The sequence below is a fragment of the Bos indicus genome, chromosome 8 (genome assembly GCF_029378745.1).
Source record: "Bos indicus isolate NIAB-ARS_2022 breed Sahiwal x Tharparkar chromosome 8, NIAB-ARS_B.indTharparkar_mat_pri_1.0, whole genome shotgun sequence".
Classification (NCBI taxonomy): Eukaryota; Metazoa; Chordata; class Mammalia; order Artiodactyla; family Bovidae; genus Bos; species Bos indicus.
The window spans coordinates 64988452-65003252 of NC_091767.1; the positions used below are offsets into that span (position 1 = coordinate 64988452).

General features: G+C 38.5%; 1 protein-coding gene across 1 annotated transcript in view; it reads right to left on the reverse strand.

Moving 5' to 3' along the window:
* Nucleotides 1-14801, reverse strand: part of ERP44 (endoplasmic reticulum protein 44) — a 96817-nt gene that overhangs the window by 41758 nt on the left and 40258 nt on the right. The window contains exons 2-4 of the mRNA XM_070794834.1: nucleotides 10771-10843; nucleotides 8877-8916; nucleotides 3712-3827 (exon numbers count right to left, since the gene is read on the reverse strand). Of these exons, the coding sequence (XP_070650935.1) occupies nucleotides 3712-3827; nucleotides 8877-8916; nucleotides 10771-10843 (229 nt within the window). The remainder of the gene's footprint in view (nucleotides 1-3711; nucleotides 3828-8876; nucleotides 8917-10770; nucleotides 10844-14801) is intronic.

Consider the following 14801-nt stretch of genomic DNA (forward strand, 5'->3'; position numbering starts at 1 on the left):
GATTTAGATGTATACTTCATACATAAAATTTATGAAAGAAACAATAGCAGAAAGTCTTTGTGATCATGGGTGAGGCAAAGATTTCTTAGAGAATTAAAAAGTATAGTCCATTTTTTAAAAGGACAAAATTAGACTCCATCAACATTAAGAGTATATGCCTTTCAGAAGATACTCTCAAACAAAACTTGAGATCTCATACTTCCTAACTTCAAAACTTATTATAAGACTACAATAATTTTAAAAAAAAGTGTGATACTAGCATAAACACAGACATATTGACCAATGGAACACAACAGATTATCCAAAAATAAACCCTCATATATGCTCAAATGATTTTTGACAAGGGTGTCAAGATCATTCAACAGGGAAAAGATAGTCTCATCAACAAATGGTGTTAGAAAAGCTGAATGTCCACCTGCAAAAGAATGAAACTGGATCCTTACCTTGAACCATACACAAAATTAATTCAAAATGGGTAAAAACCTAAACTTACCACCTAAATGATAATACTCTAGAAAGAAAATATAGGAGAAAAGATTCATGACATTGGATTTGCAATAATTTCTTGGACATAACACCGAAGAAATTATTGCAAATCCAAATGTTGGCAGTTCCATGGTCACCTGAGGATGGACAGGAGAGACACTCCACAAAGGAGCATAAGCAAAATTTGGGGGATGACAGATATGTTGATATCTTGACTACGATCATAGCTTCACAGCTGTACATGTGTCAAAATATTAAATTGTTATAATTTAAGCTTGTGCAGTTTACTATATGTCAATTGTACTTCAATAAATCTTAAAAAAAAAAAAAAGGCAAATCCTACCAAAGAATAATCTGCCTAACAGGCATTTTTCTCCAGACTACAGGACTCTTAAGGTCCTTCCAGATGAAAACCTCTGCAATTCAACTAGCATGTGAGGGATTACCCAAAGTACAGCCTATTGTACAATCTCTAAAGACAGAGTGCAAAATATGAACAAATCATTAAAAGGATTTCATGGTGTCACTTTAAAAAGAGAAGAATTGGGCTTTCCTGGTGACAAAGTGGATAAGAATCCACCTGCCACTGCAGGGGACACAGGTTTGTTTTCTGGTCTGGGAAGATTCTAAATGCTGTGAAGCGACAAAGCCTGTGAGCTGCAACTACTGAGCCCAAGCTTGTGTGCTGCAAATACTGAAGCCCATGCGCCCTAGAGCCTCCACACTACAACCACTGAGGCCACACGCTGCAACCACTGAGACCCACAAGCTGCAGCCACTGAGCCCACATGCTGCAGCTACTGAAGCCCAGGCACCTACTGTGCTCAGTAACAGGAACGACTGCAATGAGAAGCCTGCAAACGGCAACAAAGAGTATCCCTCCACTCACTCCAACTAGAGAAAGGCCATGTAAAGCAATGGGGACGCAGCGCAGCCAAAAAAGGGGGAAGAATTACACAGAAGGGAAAAAAATACTTAAGTACAACACACAATGTCTCAGATATCACTTTCACTAGTAAGAAACTAATTCTATAGATGTCTCTGGTGGATTAAAAAAAAAATCTTAATTATGGTTATTTACTCCCATAAAAAGATTACTAGCAATGATGTTAGATTTATTTATGTTCACTAATCTGTCTCTTTGTGACTCCATGGACTGCCACCTACCCAGGCCCCTCTGGCATGGGATTCTTCAGGCAACAATACTGGAGTGGGTTGCCATTTCCTTTTTCAGGGGATCTTCCTGACCTAGGGATTGAACCTACATAGCCTGTGAAGAAGGCTGAGCACTGAAGAATTGATGCTTTTGAACTGTGGTGTTGGAGAAGACTCTTGAGAGTCCCTGGGACTGCAAGGAGATCCAACCAGTCCATTCTGAAGGAGATCAGCCCTGGGATTTCTTTGGAAGGAATGATACTGAAGCTGAAACTCCAGTACTTTGGCCACCTCATGTGAAGAGCTGACTCATTGGAAAAGACTCTGATGCTGGGAGGGATTGGGGGCAGGAGGAAAAGGGGACGACAGAGGATGAGATGGCTGGATGGCATCACTGACTCGATGGACGTGAGTTTGAGTGAACTCCGGGAGTTGGTGACGGACAGGGAGGCCTGGCGTGCTGCGATTCATGGGGTCGCAAAGAGTCAGACAAGACTGAGCAACTTAACTGAACTGAATCTGTTAGAATTAATGATACGTATTGTTAAACAAGTTAATTTTTCTAATAACTGTAAGCTTGAGAGCAGAATTTCAGATCTTATAATCCAAATTCAATCAAAGTAGGGGCTATTGTCTGTTCTAATTAAATACATTAAGAATAGAAAATTTTGAAATGAGAGCCCACACCAAAAACCTCATGTTCTCTGTCAGGGAAAGGTGGGAGGAAAGATCCAAAAAGCAGGGTGGGAATGCAGGCCATGCTTGCACTCACAACCTTTTCTTGCTCCCTTCCTCCTATATAGTTATGAACCTCAGCAGACAGGTATGTGGGGCATGGTTTAGGAGATTTTGAAATACTTTGCTGTCAGCTGTTTCTGCCTAGCACAGGGCTTTACCAGAAAATCCCCAAACCATTTGTTGAACTGAATGGAAAATAAGTAAATGGGTCTGGGAAGGCATTTGGTCAGGAGATCGGGATTCGAATTCTGCCCTGACTAGACAGTAAGCTATATGACATTGGTTAAGTCACTTTTTTATTTTCATTTCCTCATCAGCAAAGTGAAAAGTGAGTGTATACAAACATGTGCACGGACACACACACACACAGTCTTGTCAGGTGAAATGTAAAGGACAGGAAATTTGCAGAATAGGAATGTTCTGTAATTCAGGCCAACTTACCAATAACTCAACACAACAAGCGTTTTTTAATGAGCTATCTTTGTCACCCAGAAACACTCAGATGCTTCAGATTCAAAGAATTAGTTTGGTCTCCACTTAGTAACAAAAGAGAGATTTAAAAACAAAGCTAATAGTTCCTGCCTTTGAAGAACTGACATTACAATTGGTGAGACAACCAAGACACAATGAAGCAGAACTACAAAGCGCAGTGACTTGGGCACTATGAGAGAGTTAAATTCAAGGATAATGGAAGCACTCAGGAAGAAACCTCAAAGTAAGCTCACTGGCTCACACTGGAGAAATCTGTCATGTGTACAGAAAATTATAAGGATTTTACAAAGAAAGCACCAGTGAGACAATGAAATCCAAGAGGCTGGGTTCTAAGTAGGACTAACCTAAGTTTCTCAAAATTAATCAGTAACTAGAGCAAATTATACCTCAAAGATAGTTTAAAACATCTTAGTAGAATCTTTTATGTAAGAGAAACCACACAAAAATCTGAGACTGTTTTATTTGAAATGACTACAAATGGTATTTTTGCATGATTCTAAAACTAACAGAAATCGTTTTCTTTCCTAAGCCTATATATCAATTTTATTTATTGATTTTGGTACTTGCTTTGGTAGAAAACCCAATGATTTACTACCTGCATGCTTGCCCTACTATAATGAAAAAAAAGTTTTTTTTTAATCCTTCACACAGGCAAAATGGAAAGTAGTGTTGTAAGTATCCATACATAAGGATTAAATATTAATATTTTAACCAAAGTCAAGAGCATTTTTGTCTTTTTCTCTACTTAAAACAGAGCATTAAAAAAAAGTGTGTATGTGTGTGTGTGTAGGAGAGGTGGGGACAGGACAGCTTCTTCCAGACTTCCTATGAGGTACTTACAGTGCTGATCACAATCAACTCTGGCAAAGACTACTTGATTTGCATTTGGGTATTCTTCCTTAATGACATTGGAAGCTTCCTCAAAAATTGGGTGCAACATCTGGCTGAAACGACACCTACGCACAGAAAAGGATACCAATTAAAACTGAAGAGTAGAAGCAATAAAATTTTATTTTTGTTGTTATCTGTTTATATTTAGTATTTATTATATGTACAATAAACAGAATTAACAATCACACTGTTAATTCAGGATTCCTGATGTCATTCATTGGAGATGAAAACAATTTGAAATTCAAAGACTATTCCATTTCAGACAAATAATTTAAAGATGATCTCTCACAAAGGCAATGAAACAAGTGTGAGATAAGTCCTCTAAAATGTATCTACTTGGATCTGTAATTACTAAGTCTCAGGCATTTATAAAGGAAATTAGCTTCTCTGAATAATGAACATATTTTTAGACTACAAAGTCTTTAAAATGATAAATTTATTGCAAATATTAGACTGATTCACCTGACAAGTTCAATCAAATCTCACAGGCAAGTTAATATGAAAATGGCATATGGTATAGACCGAACTGTTTCCTCTCAAAATTTACCTCTCGTTCAAATAGGCTTTTTTATGTATAAGCTATTAAACATACTAAGTTCAGGAGCAAAATTTTTTTATTCTCAAAGGAGACTTCCTGTCCATGTTTTCTGTCTGTAGTTTTTTGCTCTGCCTTTACTTTTAAAAGGGGCCACAAACCCCACAATATTGTAGAAACATGAGACTTCTAATTCTGACTGCCCCTTGATCAAGCCAACTACTTCACAAATGTATCCTCTGAGTCATTAAAGGCACCTGATGAGAAAGAGAAGAATCAGAATCAGCACACAAGCAGGTGGGCTAGAATGGTTATTTTCATATGAAAAAGATATTGAGTGTTTATTAACAACAACAAGAAGAACACAACTATAATTCCTACTATTGCTTCCAGAGCCCTTTTCCATCAAGAAAGGTACCTAAATGAAGCCTGTGAACTCTAATCCACATGTAATTAGATCAAAGAAAGAAAGTTTTAGTCACTCAGTCGTGTCTGCCTCTTTGCAACCCCATGGACTGTAGCCCACCAGGCTCCTCTGTCCATGGAATTCTCCAGGCAAGAATACTGGAGTGAGTAACCATTCCTTTCTCTAGGGGATCTTCTCAACCCAGGGATCGAACCTACATCTCCTGCATTGCAAGCAGATTCTTTACTGTCTGAGCCAGCGAAGTGCAATTAGGTCATACATATTAATTATAATTTAAGAAAAATATAAAGTCTATGACAGGATACAAACTTTATACTTCCTCCCTATTTCTCTTTGTATGTAACTCTTCTAGCCCACTCACCTGACTTCCTAAGGAGATGTCCTAGAAAATACCAAGGAGACACAATCTGTATCTTCAGTCTCTCGCTTTCAAGTGGCTCTTTCCTCTTCTAGCATTCTTAAATCTCTCCCATCTGGGATAGGTGGGTAGGGTCTGCAGACATCAGGGACCGTGTCTTATTCTGAGACTACATATTCTAATAAGCATTTCAGTAGATTTCTGTTAAATGAATAAATTGGTAGGATGGAGGAACTGGACAAGCTAGGGTCACAGGTTTCTGGGTTCCCACAGTTTGCTAAAGATAGGGTTCTAGAGGGCCAGGGAGGCAAGGGGTAAGGATTGCATGATGATTTCTTGAAGAAATTAGGATATGGCTTAGTAAAGAATCCTGACTTAAGGGCAAGAAAAGAGAGATATTAAGGGCTCCTTTCTGGACTGTCCAGTTTGTTGCTCAATAAGCACTTATACACAGATTCATGTTTAAAACAAGATCAGTTATAATTCCAAAAGGTGAAAGGGGAAGATAAAATAAAACTTCAATTCCAATATAAAGTTACATTTACAAAAGTGACACAACCAAAGCAAATAGATCCATTAACAGGGTCTTGGAACTGTGGTGTTGGAGAGGACTCTTGTGAGTCCCTTGGACTGCAAGGAGATCCAACCAGTCCATTCTAAAGGAGATCAGTCCTGGGTGTTCTTTGGAAGGACTGATGCTAAAGCTGAAACTCCAATACTTTGGCCACCTCATGCGAAGAGCTGACTCATTGGAAAAGACTCTGATGCTGGGAGTGATGGGGGGCAGGAGGAGAAATGGACGACAGAGGATGAGATGGCTGGATGGCATCACCAACTCGATGGACATGAGTTTGGGTGAACTCCAGGAGTTGGTGATGGACAGGGAGGCCTGGAGTGCTGCAATTCATGGGGTCGCAAGGAGTCAGACACGACTGAGCAACTGAACTGAAGAGTCATCTGAATCCAATCTCCATATCTAGTACTTGAAATCAACCCTTTACAAATCAACCAAATGGGGCAAAAGTCTTTGAGGGGACAATTTAAGGACACTTACTAGTATAACATGGGGAGGCAAAGAGTCGGACATGACTGAGTGACTGAACTGAACTGAACTAGTAGAGCTTAGTGGGAAAAAAAAATAAGCTTCAGAGTCAGACATACTTGAGGTTAAATCCCAGTTCCACCACTTATTAGCTGTATGACCTCTCTGAGCCTCAATTTCCTCAATCTAAAATGGAAATTATAATACCTACCTGGAGAGTAGTTCTGAGCATTAAAAACAATATATGTAAAGAACCTGGCACATAACAGCATTATTAAGTTCTACTGTGGTTTACTGTCCTTTCAGGTATATTTTTAGGCAACTCTGTTAGAGAATCCTTCCTTAAGCTGTGCCACATCTGTAACTCCCAAAGGGAACTCAGAATCCTGACTTTGAGGCCACGCAGTATAAGTCTAAGTCCTAAGTCAAGTTATCCACGTTTTTTTCCATTGAATAAAACACCATAAAACTTATGTATAACTCCAAGTATTCTTTGGTAATATGTTTCTCAAATAACTGCAGTTAGTCCACATTTTCAATCTGCTTTTTCACAACAGGGTTGGTGGCATGTTCTATTTCTCTTTCTTACAACACACAAAACCCCTCCATCAAGGTAACTGCATTGTACTGGGTTGGCCAAAAAGTTAATTTGGGTTTTCTGCAACATCTTATGGAAAAACCCAAATGAACTTTTTGGCCAACCCAACAGTTTCAACTCTGCCACAATCTAGTCAGGTAAGTATGGGAAAATATTCCTCTGAATCTGTTTACTTTTAAAGTGGACTGAATTCAATAATTTTCTACCACATTCTGTGGTTAATGTTACATCTGCTGCTGCTGCCGCTGCTAAGTCGCTTCAGTTGTGTCCGACTCTGTGCAACCCCATAGATGGCAGCCCACCGGGCTCCGCCGTCCCTGGGATTCTCCAGGCAAGAATACTGGAGTGGGTTGCCATTTCCTTCTCCAATGCATGAAAGTGAAAAGTGAAAGTGAAGTCGCTCAGTCGTGTCCGACTCTTATTGACCCCATGGACTGCAGCCTACCAGGGTCCTCCACCTATGGGATTTTCCAGGTAAGAGTACTGGAATGGGGTGCCATCCTCTTCTCTGAATGTTACATCTGGACAATCCTAATTTACTTCGGAAACTGCTATCTTCTGTTGTACATTTTATAAATGGTATTTTCTCTGTGTATCTTCAACATTCTACTAAAGTTCTTTAAATACAGATACTATATATTGTTGATCCAGTAAATATTTACTATGTACTTATCTGCCAACTGTCATGCAAAGTGCTTGGTGATTCATGTTGAAAAAAAGATAGATATGGTAACTTTTCACAAAGTTAATGATATAGGAGGGAGGCACCAACTAAACCGTGGCATACAAGTGTTATGACTGGCTAAGTATGCAGGGTTATGAGCAGATATAGAAAGGGTTCCTAACTGTAGTTGAGAGTAGGGGTAGGGGCATGATGTAGGAAGGTGGCCTGGAGAAAGTGGCATCTAATCTAAGACTTGAAGGATGGTTCAGACTTAATGAAGTAAACAAGTGGGTAAGAGAAGAGAGATCCATTCAGACAGAGAAATACCATGATTAAAGGTCAGTGATGAAAGAGAATATTACAGAAGCATAACAGAACAGAATATGGGAATGGAGAGGCAAGAGATACAGCAGCAGAGGTAGGAAGGAACAGGGCCACCAGGGGCCTTCCAGGCCAAGCTAAGGGACTCACATAAAAGTAATGGAAAACATTTAAGGTTTTTAAGATGAGGTGTAAACTAATCTAATTTGCACTTTAGGAAAGACTACTCTGGCTTACTTTGCAGCAAAAGAATGGAGACGTATAAGACCAGAAGCAGAGGAAATAAACTAAGACTGTTAATAGATATCTAGGTAAAATGTAGGACTATGTGTGGCTTGAAGTAGGGGCAGAGGCACCTGCTAGGTGGTAAGCCTAAGAGGGTCATACAAGATACAGACTGTCTGGGAATAAGGATGATGTGAGTTGTTTCAAACTTCTCTCCAGCTGAAGTGCCCCTCTTCCTATCCCCATGCCACATTCTTCAACATCTACAATATACTGTGCCCTTGTGCTCAATGCTGGGAACACTAAGAAAAACTTTATCTCTGCCCTCAAAACTGGTTTGCTGGAACACAGAGACTGAAGACAAAACAATGTAGTAGAATGTGGGACATAGGGAACTACGTGAACAGACAAGACAGAGTCCGATTCAGACAGGGAAAGGAGTCAAGGCTTCCTAGAAGTAGCAGTGGATGGTATGCGTTACAAAATATCAACATTATTTTTCCTTCTAAATCTGCCATACCCACATCCTCACCTCCAAACACTGCCTTACTTCCTCAGTAAGGAAAAATAGAGAACTGCAATATGTACATGTGTGTGTGCATGTGTGAGTGAGAGACTGAGAGACAAAGAGAGACAGACAGACTAAGACAGAAATCTGAATTATTCTGTAGCCTGCTTTTATTTTAAAATGTGGGATGACGGAATCAGTATATTTTCTCTCTTAAAACAAATGCTCACCAAATTAAGTTGCTTCATCTGTAAATAAATGAACCTGAATTATTAATTTTGTTTATGGAGTATTGTCTTACAGAAGAAAGAGGCTTCCCTACTTACTCCTTTCTAGCAAAGAAAAATCACCTCTAGAAAGTTAAAAGCAAAAAAACAAAATAACCCCAAAACCCTTAATGATGTACCCCTCCCCGCCAAAATAAGATATTACTTACCAATCAGCATAAAAATTTACTAAAGCAACATCAGCATTGTCTGAAATTGAAAAACAAAACCAAACAATCTAAGTTACTTATGTCTACATAATTATGACATAATTCAAGATAATGGTTTTTATCATAGCCTTTTCTATTTTAAAGGCTCAAGAAAAATACACAGTAACTATTAAGTTATCTCTCACTCAGAAACCTGTACATAGCATCAAAAATGGCTTACATAATTTGTGGGAGCCCCTACTCCTTTTCTCTACATCCACCATCTTAATACCTCCACTGAATGAATATAAAATAAACAGAGAATCAAGCTCAGATCAGGCAAGTAAGCTACTAAATAGCCTACTCTCATAAAAAGTGAAGTGGAGTGATCTGGATTTTATTAATCCATTTTTTGACCTTCCACATTCATGAATAACTGAGAATTAGCTCTGCAAATATTGCATTGGCCAAAAAGTTCATTTGGTTTTTCCTTAAGATGTTACCGAAAAACCCAAACTTTTTGGCCAACCAATAAACTCCTATTGCAGAGAACAGACTTGTATAAGTAAGCTATTTCTAAAACTCAGATGCCACCTAGTAGCAACAAGTAATCTACAAATAACAGTGTTGCGTAAGATGTACCTTTTCTGGTTCCTACCGGTTTAACATTTATTCTCTGTTGCAAAATATAACTCAGTATTATTTGCATATCCAGATGTGAAGACAGGAGAAAGGTATCTGTTCCTTTTGCCTAAATCTAACAAAAACTCAGTACTCAGTAAACTGCATGCACGTGCACGCGCGCGCGCACACACACACACAAATCATACCCACAAAGATATTCTAGAATGTGAAAGATGAAAGGAGTGAAGGTGATTTGCGAGTTTCAATTCTCTTTTTCCTTTTTTACTTAATAACTTTGAGGCATTTTCTGTCCATGTACTATTCACTGACACAGTGTGGTTCTCGATCTGTGGTTCCTGGAACCAGAAGCACCAGCATCACACTGCAACTTGCAGAAATGCAAATTCTTAGGTTGGGTCTAGCGATTTCTATCAGGAACTGGGGGCAGGCCTATCAATACTGGTATTATAAGTCCTCCATGTGACACTGATATAGGCTCAAGTTTATCTCAAGAAATCCCACAATGTGGGAATAGACTTTCTAGCATTTAAAACCAGTTCCAAGGAAACAAGACAACATATGATGGTCAATGAATAATGCTTTTATCTCTCATTATTTTTAGTTTTGCTCAAATCAGTGGGTGAAATGAAATATTTAAAAAAAAAAAAGACATCATTTATCCACAGTACATTTTCTTAAATCTCCTAAGTTGTGATTTTCCGATTAACCACATTTTCACCTTCCCTCTACTTCTTTTAAAAACAAGAAGAAATGTCTTCCCCCAAATTATTTGAATCTACAATCACACTGTCAACAAACAAGCAAAAATACTTACTAAACTTAATTGGATCAATGACAAAGAGATCAAAGTACATGATATAGTTAAAAGCTAAAAAATACACATATACAAAAAAATTGTAGACTGTGTCCTAAGGTCATTAACATAATACTGCATAGTGGAAACTGCTGGTCTTTAAGCCACAAAATACTCTAAGAGTGGTATTTATGACAAGGCAAAGAAACAAAACAAGACTAAAAGTTTACCTGTAACACAGGAAAGCAGATTTACACATTTTAAGGAATTTTACCAAAAACTAAAATGAAAAGTGCTTAGTTAAATACATATGCACACAGACACACATACACACACACATACACACAGACACCATGGAATTAATCAGAATGCTGGCTCCTCAACTGTTTTAGGTAACTGAGATTTTATTTTGTTTTTGTATATAAACTAATTCTTAATAGAAAAGAAAGTATACTTTAAAAATACGAAGGTACTTACTTAAAATGTCATCTATATTCTCTGTATCAAGACTTATTATTTCAGCTGTTACAGGAGTAAAAACCCAAGTTACCTGGAAATTTAAAAAATGCAAAAATTAATAAATGTTTCTACAAAAGGCAAATGATGCTAAAAGTCTAAAAAGAAAATTCACAAACTAAGTTGGTTCCACTAGTTACAAAATTACCAGTTGGTTTTAATCTTTACTATCTACTCTAACTCTTCATGGGATCACTGAAATAGCAGTACAACTTCTCAAGCCTGGAAACGGGGTTCAACAGATTTCCTATACTTCTTTCTAAATACATAAAAGAAACTGTTTCTAAACAATTTTCAAAATTAAAAATGTACTCACTCTTTTAAATTAATATTCTTAACAACTTTATCTCTGCTGCCACTAGAAAAAAAATTGCCAGATTATTAACAGTCTTGAAAGACTATAAAACCGAGGCTAAGTTTGCTGATTCTAACCCACCATGCTTCTAAGACAGAACAAAATACTGAAAAGAATTCAAGAAAGACTTTTCAAAATGTTAACCAAAAGCCCTTCTTGCCTGGTCTTCAAATGCAGGTGGTTTAACAATGTGAAGGTGAGAGGCTATAAAGAAGAGAGTAAGAGTAGGTAAAATAAGTGTATCCACCTTAACATGTCTAAGACACTAAATTCAAAGAAAATTTCAGATTGCCATCTACAAAACGAAGAAAAGGCATGATTTTAAACTAAACTAACAACTGCTTACTTAGGTTTTAAGAAGTTGTATTATTTAAAAAGTAATGTCATCTCACACGCTAGTAAAGTAACGCTCAAAATTCTTCAAGCCAGGCTTTAGCAATACGTGAACCATGAACTACCAGATGTTCAAGCTGGTTTTAGAAAAGGCAGAGGAACCAGAGATCAAATTGCCAACATCCTCTGGATCATCGAAAAAGCAAGAGAGTTCCAGAAAAACATCTATTTCTGCTTTACTGACTATGCCAAAGCTTTTGACTGTGTGGCTCACAAGAAACTGTGGGAAATTCTGAAAGAGATGGGAATACCAGACCATCTGACCTGCCCCTTGAGAAACCTGTATGCAGGTCAAGAAGCAACAGTTAGAACTGGACCTGGAACAACAGACTGGTTCCAAATAGGAAAAGGAGTATGTCAAGGCTGTATATTGTCACCCTACTTATTTAACTTATATGCAGAGTACATCATGATAAACGCTGGGCTGGAGGAAGCACAAGCTGGGATCAAGACTGCCGGGAGAAATATCAATAAACTCAGATATGCAGATGACACCACCCTTATGGCAGAAAGCAAAGAAGAACTAAAGAGCCTCTTGATGAAAGTGAAAGAGGAGAGTGAAAAAGTTGGCTTAAAGCTCAACATTCAGAAAACGAAGATCATGGCATGTGGTTCCATCACTTCATGGCAAATAGATGGGGAAACAGTGGAAACAGTGTCAGACTTTATTTTTCTGGGCTCCAAAATCACTTCAGATGGTGACTGCAGCCATGAAATTAAAAGACGCTTACTCCTTGGAAGGAAAGTTATGACCAACCTAGATAGCATATTCAAAAGCAGAGACATTACTTTGCCAACAAAGGTCAGTCTAGTCAAGGCTATGGTTTTTCCAGTAGTCATATATGGATGTGAGAGTTGGACTGTGAAGAAAGCTGAGCCGAAGAATTGATGCTTTGGAACTGTGGTGTTGGAGAAGACTCTTGAGAGTCCCTTGGACTGCAAGGAGATCCATCCAGTCCATTCTAAAGGAGATCAGTCCTGGGTGTTTTTTGGAAGGACTGATGCTAAAGCTGAAACTCCAGTACTTTGGCCACCTTATGCGAAGAGCTGACTCATTGGAAAAGACTCTGATGCTGGGAGGGATTGGGGGCAGGAGGAGAAGGGGACAACAGAGGATGAAATGGCTGGATGGCATCACCGACTTGATGGACATGAGTCTGAGTGAACTCCGGGAGTTGGTGATGGACAGGGAGGCCTGGCGTGCTGCAATTCATGGGGTCGCAGAGTCGGATATGACTGAGCCACTGAATTGCACTGAATGTTTAGTCTATTTTATTTTTAGGTTCCATCTTTAATACACTATGTGTTTTTATCTTTGTTTCTGCACTCAAAGTTTACTTCTAATGGAGAAACAAGCATTAAGTAACAAAGACAAAATCAAACAAATCATGTATGGCATCAAATTCAATAAGTAATTTGATAATATACAATGAGTGAAAGAGAGATGTTTCAGCATCATATTTGGTGAGATTGGTGAACAAGTCCATGAAAAATAAACTCAACCAAGGAATGAATACATACAAAAATCAGCATAGAGGATAAAGGGAGAAATTGAGTATTTGATTTCAAAAAGAGACACACATCTGCTTTGGCAGCAAGCTGTAAGAAAAAGTTTGAAACATTACCTATGGCCCAAAAGTACAAACAGGACTGTGCATGTTGATGTGCATTAGTCCTTCCAATGAATATTGAGGACTGATTTCCTTTAGGATTGACTAGTTTGATCTCCTTGCAGTCTGAGGGACTCTCAGGAGTCTTCTCCAGCACCACAATTTGAAAGCATCAATTCTTCGGCACTCTGCCTTCTTTATGGTCCAACTCTCACAACCATACATAACTACTGGAAAAACCCTAGTTTTGACTACATGGAACTTTGTTGGCAAAGTGTTGTCTCTGTTTTTTAATATACTGTCTAGGTTTGTCATAGTTTTCTTTCCAAGGAGGAAGTGTGTCTTAATTTCATGGCTGCAGTCACCATCTGCAATGATTTTGGAGCCCCCCCAAAATAAAATCTGTCACTGCTTTCATTTTTTCCCCCATCTATTTGCCATGAAGTGATGGGACCAGATGCGACACTCTTAGTTTTCTGAATGTTGAGTTTTAAGCCAGCTTTTTCACTCTCTTCTTTCACTCTCATCAAGAGGCCCTTTAGTGCCCCTTCACTTTCTGCCTTTAGAGTGCTATCATCTGTATATCTGAGATTGCTGATATTCCTCCCGACAGTCTTAAGTCCAGCTTAAGCTTCATCCAGCCTAGCATTTTGCATGATGTACTCTGCATGTAAGTTAAATAAGCAGGGTTGACAATATATAGCCTTGACATACTCCTTTCCTAATTTTGAACCGGTCTGTTGTCCCATGTCTGGTTCTAACTGTTGCTTCTTGACCTGCATACAGGTTTCTCAGGAGGCAGGGAAGGTTGTCTGGTATTTCCATTTCTTTCAGAATTTTCCACAGTTTATTGTGATCCACACAAAGACTTTAGTATAGTTTTTAGTATATGTTTTATGTTTATATGTTTTATATTTATATGTTTAGTATATGTTTTAGTATAGACTTTAGTATATGTTTTTCTGGAACTTCCTTGCTTTCTCCATGATCCAATGAATTGTTGGCGATTTGATTTCTGGTTCCTCTGCCTCCTCGAAATCTGCTTGTACATCTGGAAGTTCTTGGTTGCTGAAGCCTAGCTTGAAGGATCTTGAGCATAACCTTGCTAGCATGTGAAATGAGCGAACTCGTGTGACAGTTTGAACATTCTTCGGCATTGGAATGTAAACTGACCTTTTCCAGTCCTGTGGCCACTGCTGAGTTTTCCAAATTTGCTGGCATACTGAGGGTAACACTTAAACAGCATCATCTTTTAGGATTTGAAACAGCTCAGCTGGAATTCCATCACCTCCACTAGCTTTGTTCGTAGTAATGCTTCCTAAGGCCCACTTGACTTCATACTCCAGGATGTCTGGCTCGAGGTGAGTGAGCACACCATCGTGGTTATCTGGTTATCATGAAGACCTTTTCTGCATAGTTCTTCTGTGTATTCTTATCACTTTTTCTTAATCTCTTGTGCTTCTGTTAGGTCCTTAACATTTCTCTTCTTTACCATGCCCATTCTTGCATGAACTATTACCTTGATATCTCTAATTTTTTTGAAGAGATCTCTAGTCTTTCCCTGCTTCAGATTCTTTTTCCATATAAGCCATTACAGAGTATTGAGTAGAGTTCCCTGTGCTATGCATTAGGTA